The sequence below is a fragment of the Manacus vitellinus genome, unplaced genomic scaffold (genome assembly GCF_001715985.3).
Source record: "Manacus vitellinus isolate BGI_N305 unplaced genomic scaffold, ASM171598v3 scaffold_29_pilon, whole genome shotgun sequence".
Lineage (NCBI taxonomy): Eukaryota > Metazoa > Chordata > Aves > Passeriformes > Pipridae > Manacus > Manacus vitellinus.
The window spans coordinates 9,848,116-9,862,700 of record NW_021940207.1 but is presented as its reverse complement, the minus strand read 5'-3'; the positions used below and the strand labels follow the sequence as shown (position 1 = coordinate 9,862,700).

General features: G+C 38.1%; 1 protein-coding gene across 1 annotated transcript in view; it reads left to right on the top strand.

Moving 5' to 3' along the window:
* The window catches only part of COL4A3 (collagen type IV alpha 3 chain), a 57,811-nt gene extending 44,521 nt beyond the window's left edge, over positions 1-13,290 (top strand). Inside the window, exons 39-52 of the mRNA XM_029960748.1 lie at positions 11-91; positions 751-849; positions 1,799-1,849; positions 2,804-2,989; positions 3,671-3,801; positions 4,243-4,315; positions 4,927-4,998; positions 5,120-5,239; positions 6,059-6,157; positions 6,742-6,954; positions 7,583-7,760; positions 8,776-8,890; positions 10,164-10,336; positions 10,593-13,290. Of these exons, the coding sequence (XP_029816608.1) occupies positions 11-91; positions 751-849; positions 1,799-1,849; positions 2,804-2,989; positions 3,671-3,801; positions 4,243-4,315; positions 4,927-4,998; positions 5,120-5,239; positions 6,059-6,157; positions 6,742-6,954; positions 7,583-7,760; positions 8,776-8,890; positions 10,164-10,336; positions 10,593-10,677 (1,676 nt within the window). The 3' untranslated portion in view covers positions 10,678-13,290. The remainder of the gene's footprint in view (positions 1-10; positions 92-750; positions 850-1,798; positions 1,850-2,803; positions 2,990-3,670; positions 3,802-4,242; positions 4,316-4,926; positions 4,999-5,119; positions 5,240-6,058; positions 6,158-6,741; positions 6,955-7,582; positions 7,761-8,775; positions 8,891-10,163; positions 10,337-10,592) is intronic.
* The last annotated feature ends 1,295 nt before the right edge of the window (positions 13,291-14,585 follow it).

Below are 14,585 nucleotides of genomic sequence, written 5' to 3'. Positions count from 1 at the left end.
GTTCTTCCAGGAAAGTGTGGACCCCCTGGAGATACCGGTGCTAAAGGACAGCAGGGCCACCCAGGACAGCGGGGCGTTCCAGGCCCTCCTGGTATGGTGTAGAGCATCTCTCCTGAATCACTGCACCCTGGTCTGGGATTTTATTTCAACTTGAGGTTTTGTTTACCTCCTCTGGTTCCAGATAAGGTTTTTAACAGCCAGTTTTCAATGTTATCAGTTCAACTGAGGCAAGAAACTTTAATTTTGTTTCAGTACTGGAAAGCTTTTTGTCCTTTTTTATTTTTTAATATATATCCAGAGGTCTCAAGGTGTGATATGCACACAATTATAAGAAAGGCTTGCTCTACCTCCTAAAAGAGAATAATAAGCTAAGATATAGCTAGATGAGGAGAAGAAAATTAGAGTAGAAAGAGGGGACAAAGTTGTAGTTGTTTGTTGAAGAAACAACTAAAACAGAATTAAAAATGTACCTAAGGGACAGTGTGTAAATATACAGCAACAGAGAGGTAGGTATGCATTGCAGGCTTTATTATGCTTGTGAAAATAGTGGGGGTGTTGAATCCATTGAAGTCCAGTGAGCTCAATAAAAACTATATGCTGCTCCTTACCAGTGTTTATATACCAACACATCTTTGGTATCTTTGAAGTAGCTGAACTAATTAAATTTTAATAAAAGGGAGTCATGTCTTTCCCACTGACATGCAGAATAATGGAAGTGAAAATGGCATCGTGGTCTATTGTAATTCACAGGTGCTGTTGGAGTCCCTGGAAAAAACGGACTTGTTGGTGAAAGAGGTAGTCAAGGTCAGGATGGTATGCCTGGTCCCCCAGGAGCAAAAGGAGAACCAGGTAACACCACTGAAATATTTTCATTCTATTTTACAACTGGTTTTTTTTCTGCAATTAATCTGACTAGGATTATTTGGGAAGGAATAATAAGGAGCTTCTGTGGAGCCAAAGATAAGTTTATAAGTAGGTCATTCACAGGTTTTTCTATGTAATTATTGTACATGCTGTACAATTCAAATGCTTTATAAATACTCTATTATACATGTGATTATTGCTAATGTCACCTGAAACTGTTAATGTCTGCAAGAGTCAAAGTATTGCTGTTAACAATTCTTATGTGTTTAAAGAGATTAAAAGAACCAAAACCCTTTTAAAGGAGTCTTCTGTTTTACATGGAAATAAAATGAATCACAGTGTTTCCTTACATGAATAGTGAAGGTTTCCATGACAAGGACCTTGGATTGTAAAACATTCTATTTAAATGTCACTCCTGATGTGAACCTTGTCCACAGATAGATTTAGTCCTCTACTGAATTCTGACAGAAAATGTTTTCACATTTTACACTGAAAATGTTTCTTTGCCTATCAGTGTAAGAGGATACTGAGAAGACATTCATAGTATTTAGAAAATTTTTTTATAATAACTTTGAAGTAATCACTGTTAATGTATTTTCTTCTGTAGGTAATTACATTTATTTTTCTGTTTTTCTTGATAATTAACTTAAATGCAGGGAGGGTTCTGTTTTTTTCTTTTGAAAAGAAGACAAAGCTTATTATTGTAGAATGTACCTCAAATATGATTGAACAATAAGAGGTCCTACTACAAAGAAAAACTTAAAAATTAAATTTGTGTTTCTGTAGAGAAGAAATGGAAATAATAAATTATATTTTACATATAACCAAACCCTACATTTATATTCAGTAAATTCTGAAGAAATGTATGAAATAGTAGACAACTGTGATGTTTTCTAACAATTATTTAGGACTTAATGTGACTAATATTTTGTAGGAGCACCAGGGAGAGGCATCCCTGGCCTTCGAGGTATTCCTGGTCGTAGAGGTGAGTTGACTTTTCAAAAAGCAAACCCTTAATTTATAAATGCCCAAATCAGCATCTTTTAAGTCAAATCCTGCTTTCAGATGCTTGAAATGGCACTAAGAGTGTCAGAGGAAGTCAAGAGTTATTCTGTGGTTTTGATCTGTGATTTGGTCCTATATATTAAATGTCAAGAGTTGTTGCTTGTAAAGTTTAGACTACTGTAAAAGGGAAATAAAAAATCTGAATTTTATGGTCTTGTGAAGGTGACATACACATTCTAGAGCTTTTGAAATGTTATTATGATACATAATTTGATTAATAGAGTATACCCCCATGCAAACAGAAGGTGGTGCTGAATACTAAGCATACTCTCAGGAAGCTGCAGTGATTGCATTTTAATTTTGTTTATCTTCCTTTTTATATTGATGAACAGTTGACTGAGGGGATTCTTCACATTTTTTATGTTTTGCATTGTGCAAATCCATGTTTTGCATTGTGGTAGAAATCCATGGATTTGCTTTACTTTAAAAAAGTAAATTTAAAGCACTTCAAGATCAGCTTCAGAACAATATCCCTTTGGAGTAGTCTCTTATTTTGTTGTATTCATTTTGATGCTCCTACCTGGAATTCAGTTTAAAAGAATTTGTTAATTCTGATCTACATAGAAGCATTTCTTCTACTTATGCATCAATAAATATTTCTCTCTCTGATCTTTCTACTCTTCTCTCAAGTTTATTCCTTGGTATGAGCAATCTCTGAAGTGGAGTTTTAAAATAAACAAACCACAGTGTGTACACTGCCTTGCAGTGAGTCCTGTGTTCTCACAACTGCTTTTCTTTAGGTGGCCCTGGGGACTCCATACTAAAAACAAAGGCTGAATTCCACCTTTGTGCTATAGGAAACACATATTCTGAGTAGTCACATCACCTCATCATCTTGACAGCACTCCCAAAATGTAACATTTATACTTTGCAGGGATCAAGGGGGACATGGGGCTGCCTGGTTTCCCTGGGCCTCCAGGTATGAAAGGCCATCCAGGTGATCAAGGACCCATTGGACCTCCTGGCTTAGTGGGGTTACCTGGATTTCAAGGCCCAACAGGCATGGCAATCACTGGCCAAAAAGGCAACAGAGGAATTGCTGGTGCACATGGAAGACCAGGTGTGTTGCTATAACTCCTTATTTATCTGAAATTATGTAATTGAAAGCAGAAGTTAGCCTGTCCAGAATCCAAGGCTGAAAGGGTTATTCCCCCAAGAGAGCTTCATAATTAAACAGGTAGTTCCTTTAGCAGTTAGTGCAATATTACCATTGCAAGCAACAAGATGATCTGTGCAGTGGCATGTAAATTGAAATAACTCTAAGCTTTGCAGTCCACTCAATTGCATTATCTTGTTTTCTTCACATATGGTCTGCAGGGCAGCTGAGATCCAACTTTAAAGTGACACAGCAAGAGTGTGTAGATGTGGCACTTAGGGACATGGTTCAGAGGAGGACTTGGCAGTGTTGGGTTTACAATTGGACTTGATGTTCTTAAAGGTCTTTTCCAACCTAAATTAATTCTGTGATTCCAGGCTTAACTACAACTGAAGGATATTCAAAAAGCTGTAGTGCTATAGAACACTGCAAGAACTCAGTTCTGATCTCAGCTTAAATTAGCAGGCTAGGAAAAAGTCTTTGATTATTTTTTTTTAAAGTGAGTATAATTCCTTGGAAATCACTGAGATGGGGTGGTAAACATGAGTATCATTATGGAGCCACTGAATGTTTCCCTGTGTTGCATGTAATCTGTGTGCAAAGCTGTTGGCAGTAGCCTTTACTTACTCTGTTGTTTCTGTACAGGTGCTCCTGGTTTTCCAGGGCTTCCTGGTCTTTCCACTCCCAGCATAAAAGGAAGCAAAGGTGTCAGAGGAGCGGATGGAATACCAGGGCCAACTGGCCCAGCTGGTGACATTGGCCCTCCAGGTCCAAAAGTCAGTGAAAGGAATATTGCTTGTTTCTTACTGCATTGATAATTTGTTCTTACCATGAAAATAATACCCATGATGATAAAAAAAACCTCAAAACCCACAACCAACCAACAAACCCACCTCCACCCCTCACATATCTTTAAAAAAAAATTTGTAATGGAGAGAAGACCAAAATAAATATGAGAAGTAGGTTTTATGGATTTTAATGGACAAAAAAGAAATTTTCTTGAATTTCTGGCATGTCATTTCCTTGACTGTTCTCTATTACAGAATAATGTGAACAAAAGCATAATTATTTCTAACATGCTCAAAAATGGAGCAGATAATTCTAGTTGCAGCATATTCTGTGAACATAATGCTTTGAATATTCAGAACAAAAAGAAAATGTACTTCATAGTGTGCAAATGCTGCTCCTGTTTATTATTGATATTATCTGATTTGCAGGGAATAGAAGGTAGATCAGGCTATCCTGGTGCCATAGGGAACCCTGGATTTCTTGGATTCCCAGGTGTAAAAGGTATTCATATATTTATTATGAATAATAATAGATATGTGTGTCAAAAACAAGCATTTACATGTGGTGTTATAATATTATTTGTTAAACAGTATGAGGAGTGGTTCTAGAGACATGAGGTTTTGCCATGAAGATCAGAGTATAGGTGAGCTCCAAATGGAAGCACTGAGGTACATCCTATGAATGTATCCAAATTGAATTTCAAACACTTGAAAAACTACACAACACTCTTAAAGCTTTCAGCATAACTGGCAGTAGGGTTAAAAGGAGTTGAACTGCACTTGAAGGCAGCACTTGACCTGTAAATTCAATGACAGAAACATACAGATAGACAGGGCATAGCTGAGATTTTAAATTAGGTTTATGTGACCAGCCATTGTATAAAGACAGGCACGACAACACCTCCTCATAAATGGAGTGCACTTGACCTATAAATTCTACAGTAACAGCAGAGATGAAGAAGTCCAGTTCACATTTCAGATGAGTCTATAGGCTGTGTTACCCTTTGGGAACTTAGCATGGATCATGCAGGACCCTTCAATAAGCCTCTGAAACTTTGACAGTTGTTTTGACATTTTAAACCAGACAGATGTATCTTCAATTTTCTTTTGTAGGAGAAAAGGGGAATCAAGGGCCCCCTGGACCACAAGGTGCAGAAGGGCCAAGGGGACCAAAGGGCCAGCATGGTAACCAACCCTTCTCCTTCCAATACCAGCTGACTTAAATTGATTTGTTTGTTTTGTTTTGTAGTTTGTTTGCTTTCTTTTAATGTAAAGCAATAGGTCTTCTACATATTTTTGCTCCTAGGCCTTCCTGGAGTCACTGGGAGAGTATTCTCCATCCCAGGAAGCAAGGGTCCTCCTGGACTGCCGGGAATGCCAGGAGCACCAGGTGATCAAGGAATTCAAGGGATTCCTGGATTACCAGGTGATCTATATTTTTATCTCTGTGCATGTTTGTATGTGCTCCTTAGTGGAACATTTTGGGTTGGTGGGAAAACATGCTTCTTCATAGAAAATTGACATGTCTTTAAAAAAACCTCACTATATTTAAAAATAGTTTTTTGTACCTTGTTATAACACCCTTATATTTATAACTTGTCCCATTCCACCTGCCCTCCTCCCTTGCAGTGAATGAGTATGTCCCTCAACATAAGCCTAACAGTGCAATAATAAGTAAACTTGGATCAAAACATTCACTGTTTTCATAAACCAGAACCATGCTCAGGATGTTTATCATTTTGTGGGGGAAATGACCACATGTAATAAAAGTCTAGATAATAAAAGTTCTAGATGTGCTACAAAGCGATTGTGTCTGTCACAGTCTGGGAGTGGGAAGGTTAAGGAGAGGCTGGTTACTTTTCCATTGACACCAGAAGTGAAGCCTGCCAGAGCTGTGAGGAATGAGGCAGCAAGGAGCAGGTAGGATGAGGTGGATGTGCAGGCAGTACTTGGCCACCCTTCCCAGTACCACAGCTTTGCACCCCACAGGAAGGGAGCTCTTCAGGGGGCAGACTTGCTACATGGCATTCTTCTTTAGTACATTTAATGTTTCCTTGTAATCTTTCTGGTAGGAAATATGATGGCAGTAGCACTGCAGACAGTCTCAAAACCTAGTAAACTCATGCTGATATTTTTATTCTAATACAGCTACATTTATGTGGGGATTTTGTTATTTTCCAACAGTTATTAAAATCTAGAGTAACTACTGCTATATGCTTCTGGTTTTTTGTTGATTCCAATTTAGGACCTAAAGGAGTAAAAGGCCTACCAGGCAATTTTGGTCATCCAGGTCATCCAGGACTGCCTGGTCCAAAAGGAGACAGGGGATTTCCAGGAGAAAGAGGTACAGCAAAGCAGATATCTCTCTTAGATTGGCACTACTGAATTTACAGATAAACTGTATTGCTGATTTCTGTAAATCTTTCTTTTTGCCTGTATTGAGATTCTGTAACATTTAAGTAGCTGTAGGGCCACAAGCACATGTAAGCACATTCTTAGCTTTTAACAGAGGCATGTTCACAACTGAAATAATAATTTACAAAAATATGCCTTGACTGTGCTGCTCTGTTATTAATCACATCTGTTTATTCACTTGAAATCCCTAGGTTTTGGAGTGCCTTTTTACTACATCAAAATAGAACTAACTGTTTTTATTCAGGCCTGACAAAACGTTTTTAAGCTATTTTTTGTAAAAATGGCCATGGTTCTTTAAAATACCTTACTGTTTCATGAAACTACACAGTGTAAAGCTACCTGAGCTAGGTCTGAAAGAGTTATTATATCTAGCAACAAATACTACCAATTTTCAAGTTGTATCTTCTTACTGATAAATTTTTATTAGTTTTCAAATGATTTCACTAATTTAAATGAAGTGAAAATTCAAACAAAATCATAATTTTTGCAATCATATTTATTTCCCCTCCACAGGACAACCTGGACTGATTGGCTTTCCAGGTCTGCAGGGGTTACCTGGATCACCAGGTACTATCATTGCTGGTCCAACAAGAAGAGGTTTTATCTTTACCCGGCACAGTCAGACAACAAAGATTCCTTCGTGCCCACGTGGGACATCCCAGATCTATGTTGGCTATTCCCTGCTTTTTGTCCAAGGAAATGAACGAGCACATGGACAAGATCTCGGTACTGTATTAGTAAAAAAATTCAGATCCTTTTTTTAGAGTCCAGTAATGCTAAGTTGTCATGAGACCAAACTTACAGTAAGTGTCCCAGATGAACATTGGTGTCAGCCATCTGTCTCCAGTGATCTGCTGCTCTGAGACAATTCAGCAATCATGGCTTGAAAGACCCCTTTCTTTCCAGCACTCCTATATTCCCTTAGAGGTTTTGAGGAAGAATTCAGTTACTTATGGATGGATGTCTAGTATAAATGTTCCCAATGTTTGCACAGGATCTGAGGGGGTATCTTGCATTTTCGGAGACTAAATGGGATGCTGAAAAATGTGTGAAAAATGTCACCAGAAACTTCTGCTAAAACAGCTGAATTCCTATCACTGTGTCAAGGACTGATACCATTCAAGAACATACTATTTTAACAGATTTTGTTCTTAGCCCTTGTTTTTTATATAGATATTTTTATATAAACCATAAGCATGTTACTTTCAGATAATTCTACTGTACAGACACTTTTTATAGACCAGCTGTTTTAATTCCTACTGTAGTGGATTGGGTGCCATTGTGTGGCTCTTCTGTTTGCTGCACTAAATATAACCTCCAGTCTGTCACAAACCTCTCCTCCTTTGTCTTTTAGGAACAGCTGGCAGCTGTCTGCAGAGATTTACCACTATGCCATTCCTATTCTGCAGCCCCAATGATGTTTGCAGCTTTGCCTCTCGCAATGACTACTCCTACTGGCTGTCCACTGCAGTGGTAATGCCCCCAGACATGGCACCTATTTCTGGCAGGGCACTGGAGCCCCATATAAGCAGGTAAGAGGATCAGAATTTCAGCTCTTCTGCCCTGGAACCACAAAGACATCATAAATTGTTTTGAGTAGCAAAGGTCTTAGGCAAAGACGTGCCCATCTCAGCCAGTACAAACACTGACTTCAAAAACCTGATTTTTGATTACTCACCTAAATATGTCAAATATGCAGTGATACTGCAGAAAAGTTAGAATACAGCTGGGGTCCCATCACAGAGCCTCTTCTATGCCAACACAAGATGGCACAGTCCTACTGATTGCAGTGATATTGTTTTTAAAACCCTATCATTTTGTATATCAGAGGCAGACTAAAATGAAATAAAGACATGTTATTTTACAATACAGTACAAATCAAGCTCTGCTTTCAATGATGAGTGATATGTTTACTGTAGTTGGTGAAAGAACATTGTGAGCTGGGACTAAAGGATCTCTGCTATGAAACATCTTTGTGCAAGTGTGGCCCTTTCTCGTTGCTTAGAGCATGTGAGAAGGATGAAGAGCAACTTAACAGAAAAAACTCTAAAAGCATGAAGGGCCTAGAGCAGCAAAATCCAAAATGGAAAGGCATCTGTCCTGCCCTACCCAGTTGTTGCAATCTGGTAGCTCAGCTTCATAGTTTCCTCATTTAGGAAATAAAGATTACTTTTTCTAATTTTAGCAAATAAAGGTACAGAACTTTCATCTAAACCACAGCAACATAAAGTAGTGAGCACATGAAAAAGGTAAAATTTCACTTGTTACTTCATTAAAGCCAAAATTAGGAAGCTCAAATGTTCTGGGATTAATTCCCATCTTAAAACAATTTTTTGTCCGGTGTTACTCATAGGGATTACAAAGCAATTGCAAAATGAGGTATATTGGTTACCTTCCATTTATTTACCTCCTCTTTAAACAGAGAAAACCTGTATGAGTTGTAACATTTACAGCAAGCCCTGCCATGAGGTAGCTACTGTCCTGGAAGAGAGAAATTGTTCTGCTTTCATGTTTTCCCTCATATCTGTACTGTGCTCTCCTTCACAGGTGTGTTGTGTGTGAAGGAGCTGCAATGGTAATAGCAGTTCACAGCCAAACAACTGTAGTTCCTGCATGTCCAGAAGGCTGGATATCTCTCTGGAAGGGTTTTTCTTTTGTAATGGTAAGGATATAATGATTTGATTTATTAGTTTTATGTCCTCAGATTTTCACTGCTGTTTTCAGCTGTTCATAGCTCATTTGTTTCTTAATCATTGTTAAATTTTTTTATGCCTTTGCCAAGAAATAGACAATAATTCTATTAATTCTTATTCAATTCCAAAAGCATAGAAACAACTATTCTGATGTGTCCTCAGAAATGGGTGGCAGGAGGAAAAAGGGAAAAGATGAAAAGAGAACTGTAGGACTTTAGTCTGACAAAAATAACTGCATGCACTCATTTTCATATGTCATGTTAAGATCTAGGAGACAGAGTTGGAGAGTGGAGTGGTTAAACTGGTGCTGAACACAAAAACACAGAAATAACTGACCTACTTGTATGCCAGGAAGTTCTTCAAAAAACCGGAACTTGGGACTGAACACAGAAAGCTAAAATCAAAAAAAGCAAAAAACTGCCTCAGCAATTTTGATGCCATAATGAGATAGGAGTGAAGAAATTTCATAATGTGACTGCAAATTGAGAACTAATTATGGGAATAAAGGTGTATCTATACTAGAGGATGTAGCACTTTATCTTTGTTATCCATGCCTGTGAAATGTCATAGACATGTCAGCAAATGAACATAAAAGACAGAATTAAAAAAAAAACAACTTTTTTTTTTATGAATTAAAGTCCTTTTAGGAGTAGTGTGAAATTTGTTGTCTGTCCTCCAGTTTGGCTCTAAGTAGTAATAATAATAATAAACTTGGAAAAGAATAAGAGAATTTTTGCAGCATCTGGTTAAAATAATTTGCTTGTTTCCAACATGAGCAAAATTGAATGGTATTTTCTAGCCAATTTTCTAATGTCATTAATTATTTTAGAGCTATTTCTACAAGCATTTACCAACATCAGAGAAGGAAAATGCTTTTTTTGCCTTTTGTGTTTCAAGAAGCAATCAGTGCAACAAAAAATATGAAAACATACACCCACCCATTTGGCTTATTTGTGATTTATTTGCTGTAGTCCTCAACTGTACAGGAGTCTTTGCAATGATTAGTTTCGTGCCTTTTCATGCAGCAGAAAAAGGACTTGAGAAATGCCATAAATGTTTGAATTTTCATAAGGCTTCTGTGCTTCATTTTAAGTTTTATCAAACTAACCTGTGTTCAGTTTGGTTTCTCCAAGATACACCACAGAACATATGGTATGTTTTAGAAAGAGATTGGTTTTTCGCCTGCCGTTTACCAAAAGCTGCTGGACGAGTTCTCATTAAAAAATGCATTGTTGGTTACAGTACACAAGTGCCGGCTCAGAAGCTTCTGGCCAAGCACTGGCATCTCCTGGATCTTGTCTGGAGGAATTCCGGGCCGTCCCATTCATCGAGTGTCACGGCAGGGGAACGTGCAACTACTACACAAATTCCTACAGCTTCTGGTTGGCAACGTTAAATCCAAGAAGAATGTTCAGGTAACTGTACTTCCCTGCATCCATACCCCTCACACCCCTGCTGCAAGTGCCTGAGGAGACACTGAGTGCTTGTGGGGGCTTCCTCCAGAACTCTCCTCAGGGTAGACATCCCTCTTTGTTAGGTTCAGGGTCTGTAGCATGCAGATGCTTTCATAAGCCAAGGATTCCAAGGTTGCTGTCAATAATTCCATATCCAAAATTGCATCATCTCTCCATGTTTTTTAAAGAAAAAAATTAAATGTTTTCTTTCTTTTAGGAGACCAGTGCCACAGACTTTGAAAGCAGGAGAACTAGAAAATATCATCAGTCGTTGTCAGGTCTGCATGAAGAGACCAATCTAAACAGTGGCCACTCTTGATAGAACCTGAAACTCTGCTTTTATTACAAAAAATTGCCTAACTCTGAAGAGCTATAATTTATTAAAGTCCAGCTGCGTCTGGAGAGAAAATTATAAATTGCCAGTGCAGCACTGTGGTGAGGCAGGGCAACAGTTTGACTTTTGTGTTTGGCAAATGACAAAGCACTTTGTTGGAGGAAGCCTGTCAAGGCAATCTGCAGGGGCTTCTGCTGAACCATGGCATTTCTGAGCTGCATCTCCATGATAAAACCACAGCATCACCAGATCTTTAATGAAAGATGTTAATGCTGCCTTGTGTCATGTGCTTTTCAAACAGCAAGACAAGCTAAAGCTCCTGTATCAGCTTACATATGTTCAGTGTTCCAAGTGGATATTTAAATAAGATGACAATCTGGCACTTACGAGCGATAGGGTTCAATAGGAAATATTTTCAGTGCACTTTTAACTATATGATGATTCCTTGAGAGTTGTTTTGGTTTGGTTTTCTTGTCTAATAAACAAGTATCTCCCCACTTCCCTCACCCTTCCTCTGGCTGGCAAACAGGAATCTGATCTTCGTTGTATCACTGTGCTGATGATGGTTCCTGAGTGGCCAGGAGGGAGCACACCATGCACTGGGCAGGCAGGACAGTGGGGACAGGCACTGGCTGTGTCCTCCAGAGTGACTGGGGCTAAGGGCTGACTAATTGAAAGTGATGGAAAGTTTTCATTAGATTCCATGATTAGATCATGAGATCTTTTTAAGTTCCTCAAAAGCTGACAGTATTATGATCACATGCTTTCATCTCTCCCGAAGAAAAACTATTTACCATATCATAATTTTGGGTTCTGTTGGAATTAACAATTACTGTATGGCTCAAGGGCTCCCGTGGCATTATGAGGTTATCACCCATCAGGATGTGATTTCTTTCTATTTTATTTTTAATAGATAACAAAATCTATAATATTTCCATTTTATAATAGTCCATATTTAAATATTTATCACAAATTATATTCTGTATTTAAATATTTATCATACATTTCTGAAATGAAACCATTTATTCCATCCAGACAAATGTATGCATCCAAAATTTTAAAAAAGACTGATATTTAAATTGTACCATCTAAGCACTGACTTATACAAGAGAATCCAACTGTAAATGAACATAAATACTTGAAAAGCACTTTCATTTACTCATATAACTTATATAAAATTGTAGCTCTGAAGTTTTTTTTTTTAATATTTATAACATTGCACTTGCAAGGCTATTTAAAATTGTAATGTTGACATTTAAAATGTTAATATTTTTTAATACTTGCACAGTCTATCAGAATTCCAGTATTTAGTGTTACAGGAGAAGCTTAACTCATCTGAATAGTTCTGTAAATGCACCACTTAAATGTAGGGTCTAGCAATTCAGTGAAATAACCAAGATTTCTCATTTAGGTGTTTTTTAAGCCAGTGAAATTTTATATTGTTTCTGTTAAAATACTTGCATTGTGTTTGTCTGACTGTTTGAATTTTCAGTGTTAACCTAACTAAGAAAAGGTTTTGTCTGTGTTCCATGCCAGTACCTTACGATGGAGCAAACGTGAGGATACCATTTACATGGACTGAATGGATATTTTAAAATTATTGTTTGCTTGAACAGTCGTAGTACTTCTGTTTGCAAGGTATAATTGTGAATTTGCAGGGTTTTATGAAGAATCTCTATGCAGATGCACTACTGATAAGAAGGTATTAATGTCAAGTTAATATTTAGTCCTTTATTTGAACCAGGCTTGGGGTTGAGGTTGTTTTCCTTAAAACAATCACATACTAGATTTTTCCATAAATGCTGAAGATTGCTTTAAATACTCAAAGTTAAAGACCACACCTGTTGCTCGTTAGGTTGTTGGGGTTTTAGTGGTTTCAGTGGTTTCTTTTTTTCATTAAGGCTCATTACAGTCACCCAAAGGCCCTTGTATATGATACACAGCCAATGACCTGGAAACCCTCATGTAAAACTTGCTAGTAAAATGCAAATGTGAGCACCTGAGGTTGAAGTCTGCTGGAAATGGCCAGCAGAGGACAATGTGTAAGGAGAAGGGAACAGATTGTGGTTTTAAAGTCCAAAAGGTAAGTTACAAAGGGTTATGTTTCATAGTATTGCACAGAACTGGAAGCGCTGCCTTGCTCCCAGTTTTGGATTCAGCTGCTCACTTTTTGTGTGGCCTTCAACAAGTTACTAAAGAAAGATGTTCATAAATAGCTTTAGATTTTGATTGCTCAAGATCAGTCTTTCTTTCCAAAGCATGAAATACAACTGCAGGGACACATGTTCGTCAAGCCTGGCATACTACAAGCTGGACACTGGAAATCAAATTAAAACTTGAAAAAAGTTGGTGTAAACCTCTCTCTGCAGATGCAGATCATGTTAATTCCCTACTGCTAACGATTGTTGTGAGGATTAGTTAACTCATGTCTGTAAATGCTTTGGGAGCCTTAACTGGAAAGGGCTGATGAGGTGCAAGGTGTTAATATATTGTACTGAAAGAATGGATGCATGAGAAATGGGAAATAATGAGCAAACCATGGGGGCTGTACTCTGCTAAATACAGCCAAATAAAAGTATTTTGACTAAATAAAAGACCCATTTCCTGTTAGTTTTTTTTTGTTGTTGTTCTTTCCAGAGCTAATGATCTTGTCCACTACCTAGATATATTCCTACATAGGATGCTGTGATGAGCTGTGGTTTTTTTCTTCTTATCAGCTGGTTCAGGGCTGCTGTGGATTTAGTCTGAGAACTGAGAACTGATAATTGGTGTTGATACCCCACTGATGTTTTGGTTGTTGCTCTGTAGTGCTTACTCTCAGTCAAGGACTTTCCAGTGTCCCATGTCTGCCAGTGAGGAGGTGCACAGAAAGCTGAGAGGGAGCATGGCCAGGACGGGTGCCCCAAACTTTCCATAGGGCAATTCCACACCACAGGATGTCATGCCTAGTACATCAACTGGGGAAGTTACCTGGATGGTGGATCAGGGACAGGCTTGGCAGTGGCCAGCAGGTGGTGGACAATTGTATTGCCTTCACTTGCCTTACTTGGGTTTTATCTCCTTCTCTCTCTCTCTCCTTTTTATTACAATTATTATTATTATTAGGATCATTAATACTACTTTGTTTTAATATAAAACTGTTCTTATCTCAACATGAGTTCTATTTTCTTTTCTTTACCGATTCTCCTCCCCATCCCATGATGGGTGGGGTGTGGGGAGTGAGTGAGTGGTGGTGTTTGGTACCAGCAGACTGGGTGCAGCAGAGAGAAGAGGGCCCACCTAAAATTATTATTGAGATTTCAGCATGAAAATAAGAAAGACAAACCAAGAGAAGAGTGTTGCATGCAACACTCTTAAGGATGGCCTTTTAAATCACTGAACAAGAAAATCAAGGACATCTGCAGCAGGATCTGCAAACTGTCAAAGAAAATTACTTGTGCTAAGACTTCTACACAATGAAAAAAATGGAAAGAACATCCTGACAGGGGAAAGGGTAGAGCCTGATGCATTTCAGTTCTTCTGGAGATTGGACAGAATACAGGGGGCTGGGCAGTCGTGATCCCCTGGTGGTAATTCATAATGTGATACTACTGGAGGATTTCCTGTGAATGAGGACAACTCAAGTGACCACTAGGCTGTGACCACTTTTATTACATGACCACTGACTTCATTAACAACAGTCACATATTCAATGGAACAAAAAGTCACATCATTGATCTCAACATGAAATTATATGTGGTGAAAACGGAAGATGGGCCATATTTCTACTGTGCTTGAAGAACCAGTTTTTAAACTACTTATAATTGCTTTTGGTTTTTTTAGGGGGGGTTGTTCATTTGGTTTGGGGTTTTGTTTGGTTTGGGTTTGAGTTTGTTT